General features: G+C 40.6%; 1 protein-coding gene across 1 annotated transcript; it reads right to left on the bottom strand.

The window, feature by feature from the left end:
* Nucleotides 1-3,228: 3,228 nt before the first annotated feature.
* On the bottom strand, nucleotides 3,229-24,099 carry LOC105940336 (sodium- and chloride-dependent GABA transporter 2). Its single transcript, XM_021308745.2, has 14 exons — nucleotides 23,883-24,099; nucleotides 15,950-16,084; nucleotides 15,487-15,627; nucleotides 15,303-15,390; nucleotides 15,089-15,221; nucleotides 10,563-10,697; nucleotides 10,372-10,475; nucleotides 10,147-10,271; nucleotides 6,776-6,888; nucleotides 6,543-6,680; nucleotides 6,298-6,400; nucleotides 4,180-4,280; nucleotides 3,915-4,085; nucleotides 3,229-3,393 (listed from the first exon to the last, which is right to left on the bottom strand). Exons 1-14 carry the CDS (start codon nucleotides 24,040-24,042, stop codon nucleotides 3,283-3,285), a joined length of 1,758 nt encoding a protein of 585 aa, XP_021164420.2. The 5' UTR covers nucleotides 24,043-24,099; the 3' UTR covers nucleotides 3,229-3,282.
* Nucleotides 24,100-24,758: the final 659 nt, after the last annotated feature.

Below are 24,758 nucleotides of genomic sequence, written 5' to 3'. Positions count from 1 at the left end.
TTCTTCATGCCAGGCACAGATTGTCATGTAATCAGCAACCGAATGTAAAGTTAATCAGTTTTCCTTGAACATGTAAATAATCTCCAGGCTTAGAGGGATCTTTCATTTACGGCGCCCACGTTTTCATCAGCGTTTGTTTCACCTTCATTACATGTATTGGTCAAACATAGTTAGCAATTTTTACATGTGTTCTCACATGCATGTTCGTGGAGTTGTCGAGTTGGTGCCCACTTGTGTATCTCTACAACAACAAGCCTATAACCTGGCCAGCCATATTGATAAGGTGTAGCACTCTGCATTCTGCACATTATCAAACCGGGCCTGCTCCCATCGAATCTGGATGGGGAAAGGAGGGACCTTCAGTAGAACTCTTTGAGCTGATTGGACGAAATGACACATAGTGCCCGCCTACCAAAGGTTGGTTTTAGGCAATGACGGTATCAAATTAAAACATAAGCAGCCTCCGTCATGAGAAACCACAAAAAGGTAAGCTGGTCAAGCCACTTATTGCTGCTCTTGTTTCAAAGATGGTATTGTAGATTCTCATAAAACAGATGTGATAGCAGCAGCTATCCTGCTTGTCCATGTTTATGTTGGTTTGGCTGTTGACTTGTCAGCTCTTGCTTTTGTTATAGCAGTATGTCCCGCTTTAAACTATAATACTGCAACGTGATTGGCCCAAACTGTTTTTGGTTCGGAAACAAACGGTTGAGGCCAGATCAGTACAAGGTGGATTCTCGTGTGTTTGAACGCACAAATCCAGCAAGAATTAATCTTGCAGGCACGGTAAACAAGCCCAGATTTCAATAAAGTTTCTGAGTCATGCAGTGGATATTAATAATTATCAATTAAGCGAGCACACCACTCAAGAGAAAGATAAAGAAAAGATAAGAGAAAAGAAAAGGTGCATCTTTGTCTTTGTAAGTTATTTAATTTAAAGGCATGAGCGTTTGAATGTCTCTGTCCCCCAACGCAGTCAGGAAACAGAGCAAAGAGAAAAAGAACACACTAAACTTTTATACATTCTGGGTTAACAAAGAAAGTGGGAGTAATCTTCAGAGGAGGGCAGCCACTGGTACGATCCAGTTCCTATCTAAGTCAACTCCTCTCTGTGTCGTTAGATGTGGAAACACAATAGTAAATGTATTAGCATGTGAGTATCTTTGACACGGGGAAGTTATGCAGGTGCATCCAGACAAGATATGATCAGAATTACAGTACATACATCAATAAAATATCATTAGAAAGGGAAACTTTAAAGAAGGCATAGCTCATCACAAAAACATTTAATTTGATAATCCTGCTGCTGAAAAAAGTCTTTGCTCAGTTCACTTTATTTGCTTTGTGAAAAAAGTCCACAGCAAAGTGATAACAGGTGAAAATCAACTGTAGATCCAGTTAAATAACATCAGTATATAGTTGTGGCAACTGTAACCCGTGATCATGTTTAATTGGAACGTCACACGCTGCATCTTTGAGCATTCACACACATTTTCTCAACTCACAACAACAGGAAGAAATAGTTGAGATTGGTAGCAATGGCACTTTATTCTAAGTAGTAAAAAGCCCAATATTACTTTATAGTCAGAGCAACATTTCAAACAAATGGAACTTTTACAAACTAGGCTGGATGAGGACTTTGTCTGGCAAATCCTATTGCGTACGAAGAAATCTCAAATGCTCAATGTTAGACCACTGGAGCAGGGAGTAGCATCTTGGGGATCAACAAAGTTGCACAACAAGCATTGGATGGTATCTCAACTAGTTGTCTGGGAGTTGACAAAAAAGGCTTTTTTCTTTCCCACCATCCCAAATGTGAACAAATATGCAGTTTACTAAACTCTCTGGACTTTAAAGGAGCATAGGCACGTTATATGACGTTTCAAAATTAATATGCCAGTAGCTTACTCTGGTTGCTTACAAAGTTTTTTTCACAAATTACGGTATCCTGCTGGCGTATTGTTTGTTATTTTTGTCGTTTACACTTAGTTTTTGCTCAGTTTGTTAGTAAATAAAGCCCTTCTATGTATATTCACCATAACAACACCACGGGACTGGAGGTATGGCACCGCACATGTGTACAGTCGGTCAACAAGACACCGCAGAGTTGCAAAACAAGAAAAAAAGGTCCCAAGATCAACTGTAAAAAAAAAAAAAAAAAAAAAGCACAAAAAATCTTTGATTCAAAGAGCACGAAGACTCAAACAGCGCTGGCAATACAGTATGGATGTTAATGTTCACTAAAGCATGGGCTAAAGCTGAGGAGGAATTCAGAGGTGCGGATGGATACGTGAGTACATTGCAAATAGTGCCACTAGTGTTAGCACTGCTTTTAAGCCCTGTTCTGATGGGATTAGTTTTACCAAGGGACCACATGCTATTTCTAATAATTATGCTGATTGCCTGTGTTGTTGATCCTATGTGAATCAGCCATGTCAGTACAAAATCCCTTGAAAATGACCTACTATATTTTGCTGTACTCTGAGTTCTTGTGATACTACTACTCATCCATGAGAAAGGCCTCCCTGTGATTTTTACAGAAATGGGGGGACATGTTATATGATTGGGTGTTTCTATATTTCCTGAGTACATTTATATTTGCTTTTGGCAAAGAATAGAGGATTTATGCATTGAAAGGTTTAAAAAGCCGTTCAGCCCGTAACGTACGACATCATAAAGAAAAGGATGAAGAGAAGGATAGATTAGAACATATCAAAATTTGGCTGTGTCAATGGCCACCATCTGGCTTTCTGGTAGTGATGCTGACAACAGAGGGCGCAATGTCTGTCTATGTCTGCTAATCGATCGGTGCTGAAATGGTATTTAGGCTAAAAAAGGACTACCAAAACACTAGTAGGACAGATGCGTTGTGTATATAGCCTTATTTTATCATGATTAACTGTTTTTTGGTCTTTTTGAATAGACATATAACGTGCCTATGCACCTTTAACATAAATAAACTACATGAGATGGCTGTTATCTGAAAGGACTGTTTATGGGAAAAGGAATGAGATCTCACAAAGGCTCGACCTGACAAATGCATAAAACCTAACTCTGAATTACTTTTAACAAAGTTTAGAAAGGGGTTTTAAAACACGGCTTAATCTTTAAGGTAACACTGTGAAGCACATTTCAGATGTGGCTGTTGCACTCAACAGGTGCAGACACTGACATAATGCTAGGACCTTGATGGCCTTTTTTCTCATAACCTGATTATGAAGTTAAGTTTAGTGCTGAATGCTAAACAGTGAGCTCCAGCTACATTAGTTTCTGCATCTACTGTCAGTTGTACATGAAAGGCTGCAGCACTTCAGCACCCATGATTTGCAGCTCGGTTCCTCTCGTTTGGGTTGGTGAGTCGTCAACAGCAGGCTGGCACAAGTACTGGAGGCGCTGCAAAGCGTTAAAGAATAATATCCATCAGGAATTTCACAGAAACAAACACGCTACTGATATTAGATTGTGTGGTCGCTGTATCATTTCTGTAGGGTTTTTCCACAGGAGGTTTTTCAGTTGTGAAGAGTTAAGCTTCAGGACTTCAAGACTGTAATCATGTACAGTAGATGATATTCAGCAACATTTGATTTGACACTTTTCTGCTAACCTAATCACTGTTCAGCTCATTGAGGAGAGTCTTAAGACCATGTTATATGACTAAACCTTCTTTGGCTTGCTCTTAAATCCTAAGCTTCAGTTAAACATTTTTATTATATTTTTGAGGATACTGATCCACATATGCATTCATTTTCATTTCATAAACTTTTACCCAATCATCATGAAATTTCAAGTCTACGAATTTGATCCTTGTTTTTCATCTTTTGGATATAGAATCCATGTATATCATGTTTTCTTTATATTACAAAAACATGTAGCTTAATTTGTAATTCTCATAAAAACATAGACAACTGCCTCACCTGCCTGGGTGTGCCACTCCCAGTAGCCAACTTATAAAGGGCCCATCCTGGTACAAGCAGGATGGAGGAGAGGGCCAGCAGCCAGCCCAAGACGTAAGCCCAGAATGGGTATGTGTACCAGCGATTAAAGGTTAGAGGCTGGTACTTGACTAATGAACATATGAAAGTTCCCTGAGAAGACAAATGGAGTTGGTTTAGTTCGACACTGGCCTGAACTTTAGGATGTTATTAATTTAATCTGTTTCTACGTGATCCAGTGGCTTACCAGTGAGACCAGTGGTGTGAGGTAAAGCCAGCAGATTCTGAAGAATGGATTGGCTTGCACTCCAGTCATATCCTTTATGATGCCATACAACCGATCTGCCCCTAAATAGTTACATAAATGTATGATTGCATCTTACATGTTTGTGAATGACATTGTAACCTGCATTTAACAAATTACAAATAATTATGATTATTTTTTTTGTCTATTAAGAGTAAAGCCCCAATAAAATGTATTGACACCCCACACAAATGTTAGACAAAAGAATTATCTATCTATCCATCTATCTATCTATCTATCTATCTATCTATCTATCTATCTATCTATCTATCTATCTATCTATCTATCTATCTATCTATCTATAGCATAATCTCACACTGAAAATGTTTTAGGATCCCCAGGGGTGTGATTACTTGTGGTGGCTCCATGGGGATCCTGCAATCTGTGTTTATGTTACTGTTTTGTATTTTCCATCCCTAGGTTCTTGGTTAGTTGTTTAGGTTTTTTTATATTCTGATGTTTGTTAGATCTGGTTTCTGATTCTTAAAATTTTAGTTGTTCTGTCAGATCCATTTTTTATGCATGCCTTCCTTTAGTCCAGTTTCTGTTCAGCATTATGTTTGAGACATTCTTATGATTAGATTCACCTCCTGTTTTCGTTTACCTCTGTTATTAGTCTTTTAGCTGTTAGCTGTTCCTTATTAATGAGGTTTCTTCCAAGTCAGGCCTTTCTGTATCCCCTGTTAGGTCCTGTTAATTCCCTGCGCCTGCTAGTTCATTATCCCTAACTTCCTTCAGCCTGATTGTATCCTTAAGCTCACATGGACCCAATTATAATCCTATTGTTCCCCTCTGTCTCTTCTCCTTGACTGGTATGTGATTCAGGGCAGCTGTGGTATGATGTTCTTAGCATTAGGGTGGCCGTAGATGGAAGGAAGGCGTCAGAGTATTAGCTCTCCTGAGCGGTACCTGACCTGATCCCTTTCCCCGTTGTTCCTGGTTCCTGTCATCTATGTCCCTTGTCTTACTCCTCTTAAGATCCAGTCTTAATACCGCTCACCCTGTCTGGTTTCTCCACGCTCATCAGTACTCCAGTCTGCTGACAGTTAAGAATCCCTTGAGCCTTTCTGGATCTCCAGTCAACCTGAGGTTCCTCTCTTTCTGATAGTGTCCTTACATACCATCTGGCCTTTTCACTCTCCGCTAAGGAATCACCCATCGAGCCTGGGACAGCACCATAGCTTGCCACTGATCAACGCCTCTCAGTGTTACCTCAAAAATTACAGTTTTAATGTTGTCAGATAAGAAAAGAGATTAAAGGATTAAAATTGGTTTCACATTTCCAAGGTGGAGAGCATTTCAAGAGCAGAAGCAGCTCCAGTTTGACTTGGAGGTAGCTTTTCTCCAGACAGGTGAATAACAGCATGAAGTCAAATGTTTTTCTTTGTTGGTCTTACAGTCTTGATAGACTTGTGTTGCTATGTTGATCTGATTCTGTATTATGCTACAATTGTGGCATGTAGGTTAATTGTTGGAGCTTGACCAGTAATGGGTCAGGAGTGTTATGAGAGGCAAGTAGCCGGTAGCTAAGCTAACACAGTTAGCGTTGTTCAGTGTAGATCGGCAAGCTTGTGAGCTGCCCACCGTGATCCACATGTACATTCAAGGCATTCTTTTTTTTTTTTTGACAAAAATATAAAATTGAAAAATGGTGTAGTGCCTTGATTTTGGAGGTAAATCTGAGGCGTGGCTCGCAATATACCATGTTTTGGTCCACAGACAGTGAACCTAGTGATGAAATTTCATTTCTTACTATTTTTAAGTCAAAACTGACAGACACTCTGATCAGTTTGCAAAGAACTGTTAGGGGCATAAATAACTGTAGCAGCAATCAAAAGCAAACAACTTTTTCCCATGAATAAATGTGTTCAAATCAAAGAATTAACCTTTTAGCTTTTTAGCGTGATTTTATTGCAATAAAGGATGTATTTGTTTTAAGGTTGATTGGACATCTTTAGCAGGAGTTGTAGTTATCATGTAGGTAGCTGTTTTTTATCAAATAACCAGGAAGTTGTGCGCTACACATAATATGGTTATATAAATCAACATCAGTGTACGTACCAAACACCCATCCCATTGAGAGGGTTTCAAAAACACTGAGGAAGAGGATGCAGGCTCCATTACTTGCATAGTAGTCAAACAGCTGGAAGACAAACATCCCTCCCTTGGACAGACAGCAGGGAAAGTAATTTTCTTGGTTTACATTTATGGAAGAGTATTCATCTATTTAAACTTGTACATGTTACAATAAACAACATATATTTGCTGAAGAATGATTCAGTTATGCAATTAAATTAAATACAGACTTCAGTGACCATGATGAGTTGAGAGAAGAAGCAAATTAGACAGAACAGGAGGAGGAAGCTCTCCCGACGTCCTGCCCGTCGCATAACTCTGGGAAATATGTCTATAATGGACGTCATCAACACTTCCACGATGACAAACTGTGCACAACAGAAAATAACACATTTGTATACATTTTTTGATGTATACACCCGATCTTCTTAAGGCAGTTATTTCATTTGCCTGAGCAGCTTACTTGTGTGTCCAGACCCAAGAGGATGAGCATGACAAAGAAGCAGATGGACCAGAGCTGCGGCAGAGGCATCATGGCTACTGCCTGAGGGTATGCGATGAACGCCAAGCCTGGACCTGGAAAACCATGCCACTGTGATGCTTTAATGATCTCCTTCCACTAATAAGCCTTTATTAATCAATCAACTGCCCTACCAGGTGAAAGCCAACCAATAACACTGGGGAATTGAATTATCTAACAACTAAGAAGTGGGAGGACTTTTGGAAACAGAAGTTTTTTATGTTTCCCTTCCCAACAGAACCTCACCGTTATAGGCAATTGCTTTCCTTTCTAAAACCAATAGGTCTGTGTGTAACTGCTTTATGTTCAAGATCAAATTGGCATGCAAGCTTATTATTAGAACTAGAAAATATCTGAAGAAATTTAAGAAGGCACCTGCCTCGTGGTGTGTACCATACTGTCAAAAATACTGACAGGCATTAACACCGCGAATTTCAGGTTCCTACGATCTTCACAGCCCCTGTTAAGTGAATGGAGCATGTCCCTGACCTCCTAGGATCCTCTTGCTAGCAGCGTTGTCATGGAGACTCACTGACAGCTGCAGCCCTGTGTTACTCATCATTATCTTTATCATGTGGGGGAGTGAGTGTAGTGTGTGATTTTGTGTCTTTGGAGCATGTCTGCAGCATGTAGCAGAGGCAAAAAGGGGTCAGAAATGAACGTTTGACACCTCATAAAATAGACATGCTTTATCCGACATGGCCCAGATTTGTTGTGGAGCTTTCTCTCTAAAGGAAGTACAGACTCTGTCAAGCAGAAGTTTGTACAACCTTCCTAGAGCTACTTCCAGTTAGCAACATGCTAACCGTTAGCCGCTAACATGTTTGTGATCAGTATCATCGGGTGATGGTACTCTGTTAGTTTGGTCTAAATCCTGTACTGGGAAGTGCCTCAAAAAGGGTGCAAATACTTAATGTCACCAAAGTTCATGGGTCAGATCGGCCTTCTTTATAACACAGCCTCACCAAATCTGGGCCCAGAACTCAACATTTGACCAATATGCCAACTGTATTGGCCTGTTGGGTCGTCTCTGGTCCTCCTGCCAGGTCCTGTTGGAGTCCAAGGCCCAATAGGAAAGCTTGTGAAATCCAAAAAGGCTGTGTGAATTTCAGATTCCTACATTTATTGCAGCCCATGCAATGGGTGTCGAAATTTGCCATGCAATGTCAATGGAGCCTGTCCCTGACCTGTAGTAACCTCTGGCCAGCCCAGCTCCGTTGTCATGGAAACTCACTCATGCCTCTGCTGCACGCATGCAGACACTTTGGGTCAGAGTCTGTCTAATTGGAATAGAATGGAATACTTTGCCTCAAACAACACTCGATATTTCATGAACCGTAAATGGTGGAGACGTCATTTTTTCTGTGTTTATTTTGTAACGGATAGGGGAACAAGACAAACTATCGGCTTTTGCTGGAAATATTTTAATAAAGGCGCAAAAAATTATGATATAAAGGGGATTTTTAATGAAAATGCAAAAATCATCTAAAAAGGTTCCAGAACAATTCGCTGTAGCTGGAAAGTATAAGAGATATCAAAATAATTCTTTCACCATGAGTATCAGCAGGCTTTTGAGGACTATGGTGCTTATTTTTATGTTTGTACAAAAATCGGTGTAGGCACAGCGACAATGTAAAAAAGTGGATAATGTGGAAGTATGCAGGTCCAAAGCATTTTCAGGATTTTGCACATTCACTACTCCCGAACAAATTGTTCCTGCGGCAAGACCATAACAGTTATCCACAAAATTCCTTTTTTGTGAGTGCCAGAAGGGTCGGGACATTCATGTGTGAAAGTCTAATGCCTGTACATCAAACGGTTTAGGAGTAGCGACAATGCGAAAAGATGTGTTGCTGTGGATTTTCAGGTGTCATTTTTCAAAACCGCTCCGTAGGAAATGAATGAGGAGGATTTTGAGTTTGTGGTGGTCTGAGGTGATATGCGAAAAATCTATAAATCCTACACCAATAGGGTTACATTTCCTGAATCCAGACAAAAATACCTACGTTTTGATGTATAATTTGTCTACGTAGAGTGAAAATTGAGCGAGTAAGCTAAAGTTGTTTGGAGTTTTGAAATCTTTGAAAACGCCAGAGTGGGCCACTCTGCTGGTTGGAGAATTCCATTTCATTATAAACGATGATTCGGCTGATTTTTTGGACATGAGCTTTGAGGAGTAACTGTAAGAAAACCATAAAAGATATCCACATCCTGTTTTCACTTCTGAGTAGTTCAAATATCTATCTACAAACTGGAAGTAAAACGGTGTTCGTAGTTGAAAGCATGACGATACAGTACAGCATTGAAAATGGTCATTTCGAGGCTTTTTTAAGGCTTTCGCTGTACCTGACGCCATTCATTTCCCATGGAAGGGGTTTTTCGGTAATTGCGTTGCCATGGTAACTCGAAACCCCAATAAAAGTAATAGCACACCATTCCCGACCAAGCTGGACATTTTGATACCTATATTGTTGGGGTGCACACTATGGTTTGGGCCGCATTCATTTCCGAAAACGTTTAGAGGTGCATAGTAATAGGTGCCTCCATGCAAATGTATTGGAGGCAGTGCTTTGCTTCGCAAAGCACTGCCTCCAATGCATTAGCTATGGCAGGTGCCTAATTAGTATTTTTCGATCCTGGAGTACTCCTCAGCTGGTTTGAGCTCTGCTAAATTATGTTAACTAGAAATGAATAACTTGTATGTATTTATCGTTTTAGAACAAATCTTTATTCAGATTCATTGTCTGACACTTTTGCCTTGAACCTTTATTTTCTGCTGACTAAATAAATTTGGGTAACTATATGGGAAGACAGAGTGTTGCAAGAATATTTAATATCCTTGAACATTTTCACATATTGTCCCTTTAGAACCATAAGTAATACGGGTTGGATGTCATCGATTAACTCCAGGTGCTAAATTATTTTGAGTTGGAAAAAAGCTTTTTCTTTTTAGTTAATAACATTCTAAACAGTCTGGCACATATGCTGTCAGTATTCAGCCTCCCCTAGAGCAATACTATGCAGAACCACATTTTTGTCGCAACTACAGCTGCAAATCTTTGGATTTGTTTCTACCAGCTTTGAAACTTTAGAGACAGAATTTTCTTCTGGCTGCAAGGCCTTTTGTCCTGGTGGAAAGTGATCCTAACTTTCAGGTCTTCTGCAGGAATTAACAAGTTTTTGTCGAAGATTGCCCTCAATGTAGCTCTGTCCATCTTCCATTCGTCTCTGCCCAGTGTTCCTGTCCCTGCTAAAGAAAAGCATCCCCACAGAACCGCATAGTGCAAACTTCCTGAAAATATGTTTATATACACCTGACTCTGCCACCTCTGCAATGGGGATGCCTTGCTCATGAGCCATGAATCCCAGCACAGAGAACACTGCGAACCCAGCCACAACACTGGTACCACTGTTCAGGAAACACAGCCACAGGCAGTCCCTAAAAAACAGAGCAATGCAGCAGATACACTGTGTTTAATGCATGTCTGACATGCTTTTGTAAAATACAAGAAATGTCTGACAAACACAAATTGTTTCACCTGTAGCAGTTGTTGTCTTGTTTGTTGTAGCTGCCCAGGACAATCAGAGAGCCCACGCCAACATTGTAGGAGAAGAAGATTTGCCCCCCGGCCTCCATCCACACCTGTCCCAAAGACGGCATCAGCTGCCTCATTTATCTCAGTTATTGAAAGGTCTTTCAGTCCCCACTCTTTCATCACTGAGATCCTACCTGAGGGTCAGCTAGTCGTGAAGGATCAGGCAGGAGATAAAACACGACTCCGTCAAGAGCACCGGGAAGTGATAGTCCTCGAATCAAAAGGATTACCAACATGACGTACGGAAAGGTGGCAGTGAAGTACACCACCTGGCAAGAGTGAAAACACGAGTTTACAATTTGAAATCATTTGTTGAACAGCACACTCTACATTTGTTACTATCCCTGGCAATCAGTTGAATAATCTCACACAGAAAATCTTGGAAAATGCTAGGTTGTCTGTCACGCACGCTTCTCTTCAGTTCACCTAAAAGTTTTTTTAGGATTTTGCTCTGGGGACCGTGATGGCCTTGGGTTGAGGCAGTTGATGTATTGCAGTGACGTGCGGTAGGGTTCATAGCTGGTGAGGCACTGACGTCATCAGAGTCAGATTTACAAATATATACACTCTACAGAGTAGACTCATTGCAAAGTGCTGAAGGAGACTGGTTGAGCCAAATCAAATCAACAAGATACATGGAAAAATATTGATTCTTTGATGACAAAAAAATAAAACTAAATTATTTGTCCTTTGATTGGTAACAGTTTACGAGTTATGATGGATTTCTGCATTTGTAACACATTCTAAAAATATAACACACATTGCACACATTTGATTACAAAAACAAAACATGAATAATTATCGCTGTCTTACCTCTTCTTATAATTTAAGTCCATGCGGCCCTCTTTATGAACAAAAATATCAGCCATTTTCTGGTAGAAGTTCTCTTTATCTTCTTCAGTTTTAAAACTCTCTCAGTGTCATTGGAGCTCACTGTCAGGGAGGAAAGCCTTCCTTGATCAGTCCTGTTCCGGCTGTATGTTTAGAATCTTTTTAGTGCTTTACTTTAGCATAACTGCTAATAAAACATCCATAACTTGCTGTCACTCTACAGTTTTCTGAACACGAGCGGTGCTCCTTGAGCGCCCCCTGCCTAGAGGCCAAGGAACTGCCGGCCTCACCTACAACCAGTGCTTTGCCGATTATGATCGCGCAGCAGCACGAAAACATGTTACCTGTACATAGTTTGATGACCAAAACACAATTCGTAATCCACATATATTAAATTGTGGAAAATCAGTTCATAACTGTTTGAACAATTGAATGTATTATCTAGAGACAAGAAGATGCGTTCACAGAATGGAAGCCATGCAGTTAACATGGGATTGTGCAATCCCAGGAGAGGCCAAGATCGCTGCGGCCTCACTGGCTTCGCTAGCAAGCACCACCAAGGATTTACATGAAAAATTGTGAAAAGTCTGCAATTTTAAATAGAATATGATAAAAAAATGAGGAAATTAGATAGAAAATAACTTTTATTACAAATGACTGAGTGAATCACAATTTATATTATGTTATCATTATATAAATTCAGGGGAGGCCTCACTTGCCTCCCCTGACTGCACGTCACTGATGTATTGTTATTGAGATGGGATTGAAAAGGTAGACTACTGTCGAGGATGACACCCAGACTCTTAACCTGTGGGGAGGGGAAGAGAATAGAGTTGTCAATGGTTATCGAGAAACTGTTCGTTTTGGATAGTGTTGATTTAGAACCAATGAGGAAAACCTACAGAAGATACAGAAGATATTGCCAAGAGGAAGAGGTAAATGATGAAAAGGAGGGGTCCCAGGACAGAGCACTGGGGCACACCTGAAGTGATGGGAGAAGGCTGGAGTGAGAAGGATTTGAGTTGAATAATCTGAGTTCAGCAAGAGAGGAAGGATCTGAACCAGTCATTGCAGTGTGGGCGATGCCGATGGAAAACAATCTATTGAGGAGGATGGGGTGGCTAATGGTGTCAAAGGCAGCGCTCAGGTCAAGGAGGATGAGGATAGTGAGTAGACCAGAATCAGCTGGCACAAAGTTTCTGTATTGTGGAGTGGATGGAAACCAGACTGGAACTATTCATACAGATTGCTCAGTGATAAGTGGGAGTGAAGCTGATTAACAGCTATTTTCACAAGGATTTTGGAAATGAAGAGCAGATTAAAAATGGGACGGAAGTTGTTGAAGTTGGTTGGATCAGTACCAGATTTTTTTTCCAGGAATGGGGTTATTGCTGCGGTTTTGATGATGTAGGAATAGTATCAGTATTGAGAGAGGAGCGGATAATGGCAAAGATGAAGGGAGCCTGAGAAGGGCGGCAGGATTCAACCAGAACTGTTGGGAAGGGTCCAGCTGAAATGTCGTGGGCTTGGACTTGTGGATGAGATCAGAGATCTCTTTTATTTGTGTGTGTCCTGTCTGGCAAAGTGACAATACTAATTGAATGTCATTAAGGAAAGGAAAACATTAGACAACATGCCAAAAGGGAGAAAAGGTGAAAGAGAAAGAGGAGAGAAAAGGGAGATAGCAATATAATATCCTCTGAGTCTGCTTCTTTATCTGCAAAAATAAAAATAAAAAGAACAGCAAAACCAACTGATATATTACAGGTACAAACACCAACGCCTTGATACCATCACTGAAGAACATACAGTATTATTTAATACAAAATGTATAAAGTGACACCTGAAGATAATAGTAGGGGTTTTCTGTATAGAAGTGAATCTGTAAGTACCTGAATCCAAGCACTTGTAGGTGTTTGTGAGAGTGAACTTGTATATATAAGGTTTATCCATAAGGAAAATGTGATGATTTGCTGAGGTTGAATCCAATGTAAGCCAGACACAGAGCTGATGCTTGATGGATTTATTAAAGAGATGATGGGTTATCTGGGCAGGCAAAAAACGATCCACAGAGGTACAGGACAGACATCCAGGGAAAAACAAAAAGCTGGGGCAGACTCAAAAAACAGGACAGATCAGGTCGGGCAACAGACAGGTAAAGTAACAGAATTACTGAGGTTGAGTGATCTTACCATGAACATACGGGCAGAGATCAGAGGTGACGTTCTGGCACTGGAGACTGATCAGAACGGAGTTTAAATGGAGGTGAGAACAGGTGAAAACACTGGAAGTTAATTGCAGGCAGGGTGGAAACTGAACAGGTGTGCTGAGTGGTAATTAGATCAGCTCCAGTGCCAGAAACGTTACAGAAAATGCTCAATAGTGGTAAAAGGAGCCAACAAAACCAGCCTCCCAGAGCGCTGAGGCAGACGCCAGGAGAACCAAAACCCCAGTTGCCCAAAGGGACCCCCAGAGCATTGCATGTTGTTCTCAAGTGCATTTAAAACTGGGAGAGCCAAAAAGGGGCGTGCCCGGCACAGTTCCCACCCCCTCCAGAAGGTAGTTGGTGTCAGAGATCTCTGAGAGGGTGGGGAGCTTGAAGGAGGAAAATGGGCGAGAGAAGGTCAGAACTGACACTGGAGGAGTTTGAACCAAGATCCTGATGTATTGTCTGGATTTTGTTGTTGAAGAAAGACATAAGAGAATTACAAATGGCAGTTGAATACAAATGGGGTGGTATAGAAATTGGAGATCGATTTATAATGTTGAACAGTGAAAATAATGACTTGGTGTTACTTAAATTAGAACAGATTATGCTGGAGTAAAAGGTAGATTTGGATTTAGCAATGCAGTCCTGGTAATGCAGAAAATAGCTTCTCTTTGTGGATAGTGACTCCAGTTTTATACGGGCTAAAGCCTTTCAAGCTGCCAGCCTTTGGCTTTCATAAGCTGAAGTTTGGGAGTGAACCAGGGAGCAGAGAGGGTGAAAGAGACAGATCTGTTTTTTAGTGTAGCGAGGAAGTTGAGGATATCATGACGTCCTGTGTTATAATGTAATACCAGCTCTTCAGGGGTGGATAAGTCTTCAATGTCCATGAAGTAATCAACACTGGAGGAGAGGAAATCCATGTTTATGTTCATAATATTGTGAAATGAGATAAGGCAAGGAGACTTGGTGCTGGAGAGAGTGAGATTGACGCTGAATGAAAGGAGAAAGTGGGGAGATCAGCTGCTGCACAGTCAATGGGGGCGACACTAGAGCAGCAACTTAAGTCCAAAATGTGTCCTTTGGAATGTGTGGGAATGTGAGTGTGCTGCTTAAATGCAGAGCTCTCAAGGCAAGATGTAAAGTCTCTGATAAGAGGGTGGTTTATATTATCAGAATCAGAATCAAGTTTATTGCCAAGTAGGTTTGCACTTACAAGGAATTTGACTTGGTTTTGATGGTGCAGACAAAATAAAAAAAAATAAAATATATATACATAATTTAGAGCTATATACACGGTATTATGGATTTGTATGTTAAAATCCTCCAGCAATATTGTGTTTGATGAGAAATTGGATAGGTGTCAGAGAAACTCAGTAAAGTCATTAAAAGAATTGCTATTTGGTTTTGGGGGCCGGTAGACAGTTGCAGTAGTTGTAGAAATAGGTCCAGGAAGTTGACAAACAGTGGATTCAAAAGAGCTGTTGTCAGAGACAAGCAGCGGTGAGACTTTCCAGGTATTACAGTAAATTTTTATTTTTATTTTTTTTTACACATTTCTGCTAGGAATGCAAATAATTGCAGAGAACAATGTATGTGTACATTTGACAGTTTACAGCGGACCTTTCCTGTAGACTTGACTCCTTTCCAGATGCAGAAGTAGCAGATGATCCACATTGCAATCAAGCACAACATCACCTCCCACCTGATGCTGCCCATCTCCTCAATCCCACCTGAGATAGCCAGGACACGGCGTCTGAAAGTAAAATAATAAATAAAACTCTTAAATTTGTCTCAGATAAATGGATGAATAGCTCCCTTATCTTTACAGACATACTCCCAGAATTCAGTGGCGGCTGAGGTCGAATTTGTCCCGTTGGTCCACTTGAAGGTGCTGTTGGTTGTTGAAAACTCCACACAGTTCTCTAAAAAGATGTTGACAAAGTGCGGTCACTTTGTGGTTTTGTGATGAATGTGCCTCTGCAGCCAGGAAACATTTTAACACAACATTCGCATGTTACCCGTGTTCCAGTAGTTGTCACAGCTGGCCCATGGGAGCTGGGAACCGAAGGAGAAGATGAGGTAGAGCAAAGCCCAGGACAGGATAATGATGTAAGTCATGCAGCTGTAGAGGAGGATGAGCTGCCCTCCAAAGCCTATACCTACAGAACATTAAACAACGACAACCATGATTAATCCTTTTTCATTTGGAGACAAACTGAAAGTTTAAAATGAAATCAATTCAGGTTAAGATTTTAGCCCTCAAAGGAAACTCCTAGGTGGCATTAATCTAGTTAACAGTTCATTTGTACAGGCAAGTACACCAAATGGGCTCAGATAGCATTTGTCATAACATTTAAAAATTTGCTTTTGTCATTCTGAACTATTTTATTTGCAGGAGATACATTCATATTATAGTCAGGAGCTTTGATTATGATGTTTTATTTTCTCTGTCACAAAAGAATCCAGTCGGGCAGGTCTTACCTTCTGCTAGTGGGCACAGCTTCCTCCAGCAGGTGATGGCCCCTTCCTGGGTGTACTGTCCCATGGTAGTTTCCAGCAGGAACAAGGGTACGCCACAGGTCATCACAAAAACCAGATACGGCACCAAGAATGCACCTGATTTTACAAAATGATTAGCTACCCGGTTTACAGGATTGGTGTAACAAGTATGGGACATTGGGTTTAGATTTTAGCCTCATACTCAAGCCATTCCCTTCGCTGAATTAAACTACCTTTTTTTTTACTTTGCAAACACTTTATATCTCCCTAGAATTTTCTCCCCTTTTTAAACTCTGGAAAACAAAACCTTAATTGATTTTTATTGGGATTTTATGTGACAGACCATCATAAGGTAGTGCATAACATGAATTATTTAAAAAACGTGCATGCTGAATCTAAGGGTTTTGACTAGACCATTTTAGAGAATGTCATGATATTTTTCTAGGATGAACCCGGACACAGCACGCACACACAGAGCTAGTTCTTAGAAGAGAGTTTATTGAACAGGGTGTGGAAGATGGATGATGATGAACCCAGAGTCTTTCAACAGGCGGAGGTGTAGGGTGCAGAAGCTGGCCGGCAGGAGGCGAGTGAAGAGACTGACCGTGAGGAACTCTGGAGACGAAGACTAGCGACCAGGACGGAGCATCTGAGCTGAGGACTTGGAGACCAGAACATCAGAGCCGAGGACTTGAGACCAGAACATCTGAGCCGAGGACTTGAGACCAGAACGTCTGAGCCGAGGACTTGAGACCAGAACGTCTGAGGCATGGACTTGAGACCAGAACATCTGAGCCGTGGACTTGAGACCAGAACATCAGAGCCGAGGCCTTGAGACTAGGACGTCTGAGCCGTGGACTTGAGACCAGAACATCTGAGCCGTGGACTTGAGACCAGAACATCAGAGCCGAGGACTTGAGACCAGGACGTCTGAGCCGTGGACTTGAGACCAGAACATCTGAGCCGTGGACTTGAGACCAGAACAGCTCACCAGGAGAAGAGAACAGGAGTGGGAACAGAGCTGAGCTGGATCTAGGCTGAGACTGGAACAAAAACAAAGGTGACGGAAAGTCTATTGGCTGACTGTAACAAAACTGAGCTGACAAGGATTCTGGCAGAGACGGAGCGGGAGTGAACACTATGAACTCCAATCAATTTTCCCGAATTGCTGAAGAATATTTCTGCTAAAAATACTGTTGTACTATTACACACTGTTTTAAGTTATTTAGTGCTTAATAAATAACTCTCTGTCTGTTAGGTATTGTCCGGCGAATATCAGCCCAAGAACTGATGTCAGGACAATAGTTGAAAGGGATGATCCGAGCACTGGTCTTCTTTTAACAGCAAACTCTGCACACATATAGAATAAGGAGTGACAACTTCTCTTCAAGTTCAAGAATTTATTAACAGAAATAAAATGAACATCCAGAGAACATCACTATAGAATGCTGTTTATCTGAAATAACACTGTATTTCAATCAACAAATCCTCTCTACTAGGCTAGTAAAACTACTAAGCAAAATGATGACAAAAAGAAGCTAAGGAACTATGTACACACAAAAGAAACAAAAGCCGTGCCCGCCCTGGACTGAAAGCTGTTTTTGTTTTTTTTTTACCTCGGAATGGCCAACGTTCTATTAGTACTATCTTTGATTCGTCAATCATACAATTCTTTGTTATTATACCTTTATCTTTACAGGCAAGTCATTAAGAACAAGTTCTTATTTACAATGGCGGCCTAATACAATTCAACCAATCAAATCAACGACTGAAGGCAACATGCCAGCCAATTACAGCTGGAGAGGGGCGGGTCGCTGTGTCAGACATTCAGAGCCTTCAGAGACACCGCGGCTCGGCTGTGGTCACCATCGGTGTCAGTAGTGCAGGATGGATATTCGGTCTTATTACCAAACAATTACAAGAAGTGACAACGAAGCAAACCAGAGCGAGCTGGAAGCAACGCTATTAATTTATGTTTGAAACGTCAGCATTGAAGTCAACACTGGAATAAACATTTACGCTAGGAGGGTTAGCTAGGACAGTTAGGAGTACAAGGAGCAGAACCAGGCAGTAAAACTGCCAAAGTGAAGAAACTTGGGTTACTTGCAGGCAGAAGGGAACTTCTGCCTTTTTCTTTTTTTTATTTTGCTTTTTCTACCTACTCCATTTGATCCATGGTATAACGAGGACATACTGTGTATATATTTGATGCACCTTGTCCTACTTGACTCCTCTTTCCTATGACTACTGATTACTGAGCCGATGTGACATGTGAATTTCTCCAATGTGAGATCAATAAAGCTTATCTTATCTTATCTTTGTTCTGGTCCTTGTTCTCCCTAGCTGCTGTAATTACAGAACCTCTGCTAGTATGAATTTTTACTTCAGTCAGTGTTCAGCCTGACACCAGTGCTCATGTTTATCAGCATGTAGCTTATGCTTGTCTTTTGAGTCCAGACACAGCACTACAGGTTGGCGTATCTCACTGTTAGTTTCCATGCCAAACCCAGCATAAAACCTGCCCAATTTAAAATAATGAAACAAGCCCACATCTTAAACTATCTCATGTTAAAAGCATAGAACTATCCACCTTATTTTTGAACGCGGAAGTAACTGGGACCAAGTTCCGTTTTTTTGTGTGGCACTTCCATTTCAGCGCCTCCCTCGGCCAAATAACATTAGCTTGACTGAAATGATGAACTGTCACGGCAACATTTCCAAAAATTGCATATAACGTACGAGGACATTTTTAACCATTTTGTGTCGTCACTTGATGAGGATGGCTCTGCAGTGCGACTTTACAGAGGCGAGCCTCCACAGTGAAAAGGTTGGCTCGGTGTTAATAAATAGCAACATTGATGACCTGGTATCCGTGGAGGCTGAGATCCGTTGAAGCAAAAGCAAGTCCGACGTTCACTCTGCATGGATACTGTCTACATCAACTGGCACTACCGAGACGACCGGAGTGCTCTGGTGCGGAGGTCCTTCAGTGATGCAGCGATGTGTGGTCTCAAAACTCTTGATGCAAGCTTGTCACGTTAAAATGTAAGTTAGCTTTAGGTGTAACTTTATTCCTAGTTTATTTTACAGTATCAGTGTGAAAGGAAGTAGGGCGCCTTGTATCCACAGCTCTTGTACACGGTCGATGATTAAAACACTCCTGCTCCACATTAACCTCTCTTTTACAGCCGTTATTATAATAGCCTCTAACTGTACAAACGCTCCCGGTCTTCCTCAAAATCATAATGACGAGTAATTTCATACGAAGTGGCTGCATGAATCACTTTTCAGCCAGCTAAACAGTGACAGGAAGTGACCGGAAGTCTCGCCCCAAAAAAACCTCAACTTGCTGTCTTCGTATTTCCATTGAAAATAAGGTGGATTAAACACTTAAGAACATGCCGTTAGCGTGCAACTACACTGAAGCAAAGAAAAAAACTTTGCTCATACGGGTTCTGCACAAAATATACAATCAGACAACTAAAAAACACACAAGATCACTTTAACAATAACGATATATCAACCGGAAAAAAAAACAACTTTTATCAATAGCTTCCCAACATGTTTACTAAATCTACCTTAATATAAACTTAATTTCTCTTACAGAGAATAGCTCAATCAAACATTTCTCTTTCACACAGCCATGAAATAGTTTTAAGTTGATCAGTAGAACTCAACCCCTCTGGGGGCGTTTACATTGACCAATACAATTTCATAGTGACACTTGATTAACCAATATCCTTTTCTTTTTTTAATTATAATTATTTAGAAATATTATTCATTATAACTATTATTCATTGATGATGTCAGATTTGACAGATTCGATTCATTTCAAAGATAAATTACCAGTAAAATGAGTTCAAGGAGATGGCATTTTATTAAAATGGTTTTAGTTTTCTGCCAGACATTGACAACTATTTTGATATATTTTGTTAGTAATTCTTTCTCAAAGCCCAACAAATGTTGTGAAAAGCTTCCCAAATGTCTACAACCTGCCCGTAAGCTATTTTTGTTCCAGCTCAATGTGTTCAAAAGAAGCCTAATTGGGCGGAAACCTGCCTAATTTGGCAACACTGCCTTCACTATTCCTTTTTTTTTTTTTTTTTAGTTTATCGTTTATAAATCATTTATTGAGGATTTTTTTCTCAGCACTGTAGGAGTAGTCACAGAGTCACTGTTCAGCCTAAAGCATTTAAAATGTTTTTTGAAAAAGTGTGCCCCCTTTAAAAAATGGAATGCCCCCCCTGTAATTTGTTTCTGCAGCTGGGTCTGTCAATATCCCATCAATGTATAAAACCCTTGTGGAGATAACGTTTGTTATAGCCATAAAACACACTCAAATTACATTAACAATCGCATGGTCCGAAGAATCTAGCGGGAGCTACGTCGGTTAGCTCCATGTGTTTAAAAATGCCATGAAGGCGCACTGGTGGCGCAACGGGTAGTGCGACCCATGTACAGAGGCCTTAGTTCTCGACGCGGTCGACCCGGGTTTGACTCCAACCTGCGGTCCTTTGCTGCATGTCTCTCCCCCTCTTCTATCCCCCCTTTCCTGTTAGCCTACTGTGCAAAAACAGCGAGCCACCAGAGCCGTGAAAAAAATCACCAAAACAAAAAAAACAGCACGAAAACGCATTACGTAAACCTTCTAAATAAACCATTTAGCTTTCCCTGTTTATTTCTCTGCCAAAACTGTCAGTGCCTCAGCCATTTCAGTTCACTTTGAACATCCAGTTGGAAGCAGTACTCCAAGGAAAAGCAGCGGGCATGCGGCTATGAGCTAGTTGGAACGTGGCCGGAGCAGGCAGCTCCGGATCGTAGTCGAGTCCCTGGCATGTCCTTTGCTTACAACCCATTTTGATTTCTCATCATGGCTCGATGGCACAACAATACTTTGGCTCAGACAGCTAAGCTTGGACTAATCTAACTAGAGCACATTCTTGTTGGTGTGTGTCCTATACATAGTTTGTGGAAATCTACAAATCTTGCCACTCGTCCATAATGGCTAGGTTTGTGTAGACAAACTATTGTCCTGTCAACACAATATTCCACCTGAGCTGTGAATCTCTGCAGCCACTCCAGAGTTACTATGCATCTCTTGGGTGCTTCTCTGATCTAATGCTGGTTGATGAGCTAAAAGTTCAGCTTTAATTTTTTAACCCTGCTTTGAAATTCTCCACAGCTTCATCCCTGACCTGTCAACCGTGTTCCTTGGTCTCAGTGATGCTGGTTACAGCAAACAGGTTTGAATCGGAGGCAAGGAGACTTTTGTTCAGCTTCTCTGAAAATGTTTCAACCTCTCTTCAGGAGTCTGTCAATTATGATGGCTCACACCTAACGTCTTGAGAAAAACTGAGCCAAAGTCAAATTTCCTCCAATTTAAACCCATTTAGTGTTGCAATGACTCGGATGACTGAGAACTTGAAGAGGCATGATAATGGTTGTGTATATACACACTCACACAAATCTATGCCACACTTTTTTTTACTTTTATGTATTTGTAAAAACCAGAGATCTTTGTTCTCCCATTTCTCAATTATGCCCTCCCTTGTGTTTGTCTATTAAATAAAATCCTGACATAAACAGGTTTGTGTTTGAAACAAAAGGCATGACTTTTTATACCGTTTTGTCATAAAAGTCACTAAAAATCATTTCAAAAAGTGTTAGAGCCGAATATTTAAGAAAACAGATAAAAGAAATCAAGGATGAGTCCTAAATGGATGGACCCTGTGGGGTTCCCCAAGGGTCCATCCTGGGTCCCCTCCTCTTCAATATCTAAATGCTCTCTCTTGCTCAGATAATAAAAAATAACAACATCAGCTACCATAACTATGCAGACGACACACAGCTCTACATCACTATGTCACCAGGTGACTATGAACCAGTTCAGGCACTGAAAAAATGCCTAGAAGAAATCAATGCATGGACGTGCCAAAATTTTATTCAATTGAATAAAAACAAAACTGAAGTAATCATTTTTGGACCAATAGAGGAGAGATCAAAAGTTAGCACACAGCTTCAGTCGCTTCAGCTAGGAACCACTGATCAGGCCCGAAATCTGGGAGTAGTGATGGACTCAGACCTGGACCTCCAAAAGCATCTAAACACAATTACAAGGTCGGCGCTCTATCACCTGAAGAACATTTCCAGGATTAAAGGCCTAATGTCTCAGCAGGATCTAGAAAAACTAATCCATGCGTTTATTTTTAGTTGAATTGATTACTGCAACGGTGTTTTCACAGGCCTGCCTAAAAAGTGGATCAGACAGCTGCAGCTGATCCAGAACGCTGCTGCCCGCATTCTTACTAAGACTAAGAAAGTAGAGCACATAACCCCAGTTACAAAGTCCTTACACTGGCTCCCTGTATCTCAGAGAATAGACTTTAAAATACTTCTGTTAGTCTATAAATCCCTAAATGGCTTAGCACCTAATTACATCACAGACTTGTTATCAGTGCATCAACCCTCCAGACCACTAAGGTCTTCTGGCTCCAGCCTACTCGGCATACCTAGAACCAGAACCAAACACGGAGAAGCAGCATTTAGTTCCTATGTTCCACTTATCTGGAATAAACTTCCAGAAAACTGTAAAAGTGTGGAAAGCCTGAATTCCTTAAAATCAAGATAAAAAACACATTTGTTTAGGACTGCCTTCGACTGCTCTAGTAAAATAGTTCTACTGAAACATCACTAGTTCAACTTTTTAGTCCAACTGTTTTTAATGTTCTATTTTTGTTTCTACACTTTATTCCTACTTGCTTTTATTCTGTTTTATTTTCATATATTTTAATCATGTAAATCACTTTGGATTGTCTCTGTACTGAATTGTGCTAAACAAATAAATTTGCCTCACCTTGCCTTGCCTTGCCTAAATGAAACATTAACATCTGATCCAAAGGAGCAAAGCCCATGAATGAGCCTCAGAATTTCTCTTTCATTGTACTGAAAAGTTATACCCCTGGCGACAGTAATATACAAGATTTTTTTTTTGCACAGTTTACATTTTGTAGGACAAAGAGGTTTCCATGAAGAATGATGGTCTTAAACTGGAAACTTAACTTGAACACGGTGTACCTTGAGTTGAGTTCAGTGAATTTTTGTACTGTTTGACAATCATCAATGGTCATGAGTACAAGAACGCCTACTTTGGCCCCTTGGTTGAATAAATCAGAACACAGAAAGCATTTTTTTCTTTGCTTCCAGTTTAAATGTTCTGTTATGGGTTTAAGGCAGTGATAAAATGTAGTTTCCAGTAGTATTTGAAGGCATGAACTCAAGTTTCAAGTCAACTCAAGAGTTAAGTTAAACCCCTAGAAACACTTAGAAATTCCCTGCACAACCTAATTTTTACTTAAATAAAAATCCTAACTCTAGCAGTCGCAATGGGAAACCAATACTCAAATTTCCAGCATTGCATAAACATACTTTTAAATATACTTACTAATATATAAGTTAAAACAATTTAATTTAGTTGAGCAACACACATTCTCCAATCTCATCTTTTATTTCTAAAAGTTTAGATCACAAGTTTGAACTCTGGTTGCAGACCTGACAGATTTGTACATTACTTTGATCAGGTTTGTTTAATGGTAAAACAAAGCATGATAATCCATTTAAGGAAAACAACTGAGTTTCAGAACTCAGTACAAGTCCTAGCAGAGCCTAAACCCCAAGTGTTTCTCACACTTGGGCTTCTCAGTAAATTTGGTTGACCAGTGCAGCCAACTAACTAACTCAATACCTATTTTTTTTAAATGTCTATGTCTGTTGTTTCCACCTGTACATTTTGTTTGTGTGAATCCTAAGTCTGTTTTGAAAAAATGTCACCACGGTAACACGCGTTGACAATAAAAGATTGTTGATTCTTACATACAACAGAAAAGCTCAGACAGTTGCAAAATTCATCTCCGCTTACCTCCTCCGTTTTTGTAGCAGAGGTAAGGGAACCTCCAAACGTTGCCGAGGCCAACAACATTTCCAGCCACGGCCAGGAGGAACTCCACCTTACTCCCCCAGTGTCCTCTCTCCTCCACCTCTGGTGGAACCTCTTTCTGAGCACATTTTTCATTCAACATACCCACAGGCTTGCTCAGGACGCAGTGCTCTTCTTGGTCTCTAAGCCTTGTCTGGTCTTCTTCATGCCAGGCACAGATTGTCATGTAATCAGCAACCGAATGTAAAGTTAATCAGTTTTCCTTGAACATGTAAATAATCTCCAGGCTTAGAGGGATCTTTCATTTACGGCGCCCGAGTTTTCATCAGCGTTTGTTTCACCTTCATTACATGTATTGGTCAAACATAGTTAGCAATTTTTACATGTGTTCTCACATGCATGTTCCTGGAGTTGTCGAGTTGGTTCCCAGTTGTGTATTCCTACAACAACAAGCCTATAACCTGGCCAGCCATATTGATAAGGTGTAGCACTCTGCATTCTGCACATTATCAAACCGAGCCTGCTCCCATCGAATCTGGGTGAGGAAAGGAGGGACCTTCAGTAGAACTCTTTGAGCTGATTGGACGAAATGACACATAGTGTCTGCCTACCAAAGGTTGGTTTTAGGCAATGACGGTATCAAATTAAAATGTAAATAGCCTGCGTCATGAGAAACCACAAAAAGGTAAGTTAGTCCAGCCACTTCTTGGTGGTGTTCTTTCAAAGATGAATTCGTAGATTCTCATAAAACAGATGTGATAGCAGCTATCCTGCTTGTCCATGTTTATGTTGGTTTGGCTGTGGACTTGTCGGTTCTTGCTTTTGTTATAGCAGTATGTCCCGCTTTAAACTATATTA

The sequence above is a fragment of the Fundulus heteroclitus genome, chromosome 18, assembly GCF_011125445.2.
Source record: "Fundulus heteroclitus isolate FHET01 chromosome 18, MU-UCD_Fhet_4.1, whole genome shotgun sequence".
Lineage (NCBI taxonomy): Eukaryota > Metazoa > Chordata > Actinopteri > Cyprinodontiformes > Fundulidae > Fundulus > Fundulus heteroclitus.
Note: the sequence above shows the minus strand (reverse complement) of the source record. Positions and strands in the feature narration are given on the sequence as shown.

What these genes read in the sequence shown, in the direction of transcription:
- LOC105940336 (XM_021308745.2), bottom strand. Translation starts at nt 24,042, where the DNA reads ATGTTGAATGAAAAATGTGCTCAGAAAGAGGTTCCACCAGAGGTGGAG. An exon ending in TCACACCACTGGTCTCACTG is followed by an intron (nt 4,086 to 4,179) that starts GTAAGCCACTGG and finishes TTGTCTTCTCAG; the next exon opens with GGAACTTTCATATGTTCATT. An exon ending in GGAGTGGCACACCCAGGCAG is followed by an intron (nt 3,394 to 3,914) that starts GTGAGGCAGTTG and finishes AACGCTTTGCAG; the next exon opens with CGCCTCCAGTACTTGTGCCA.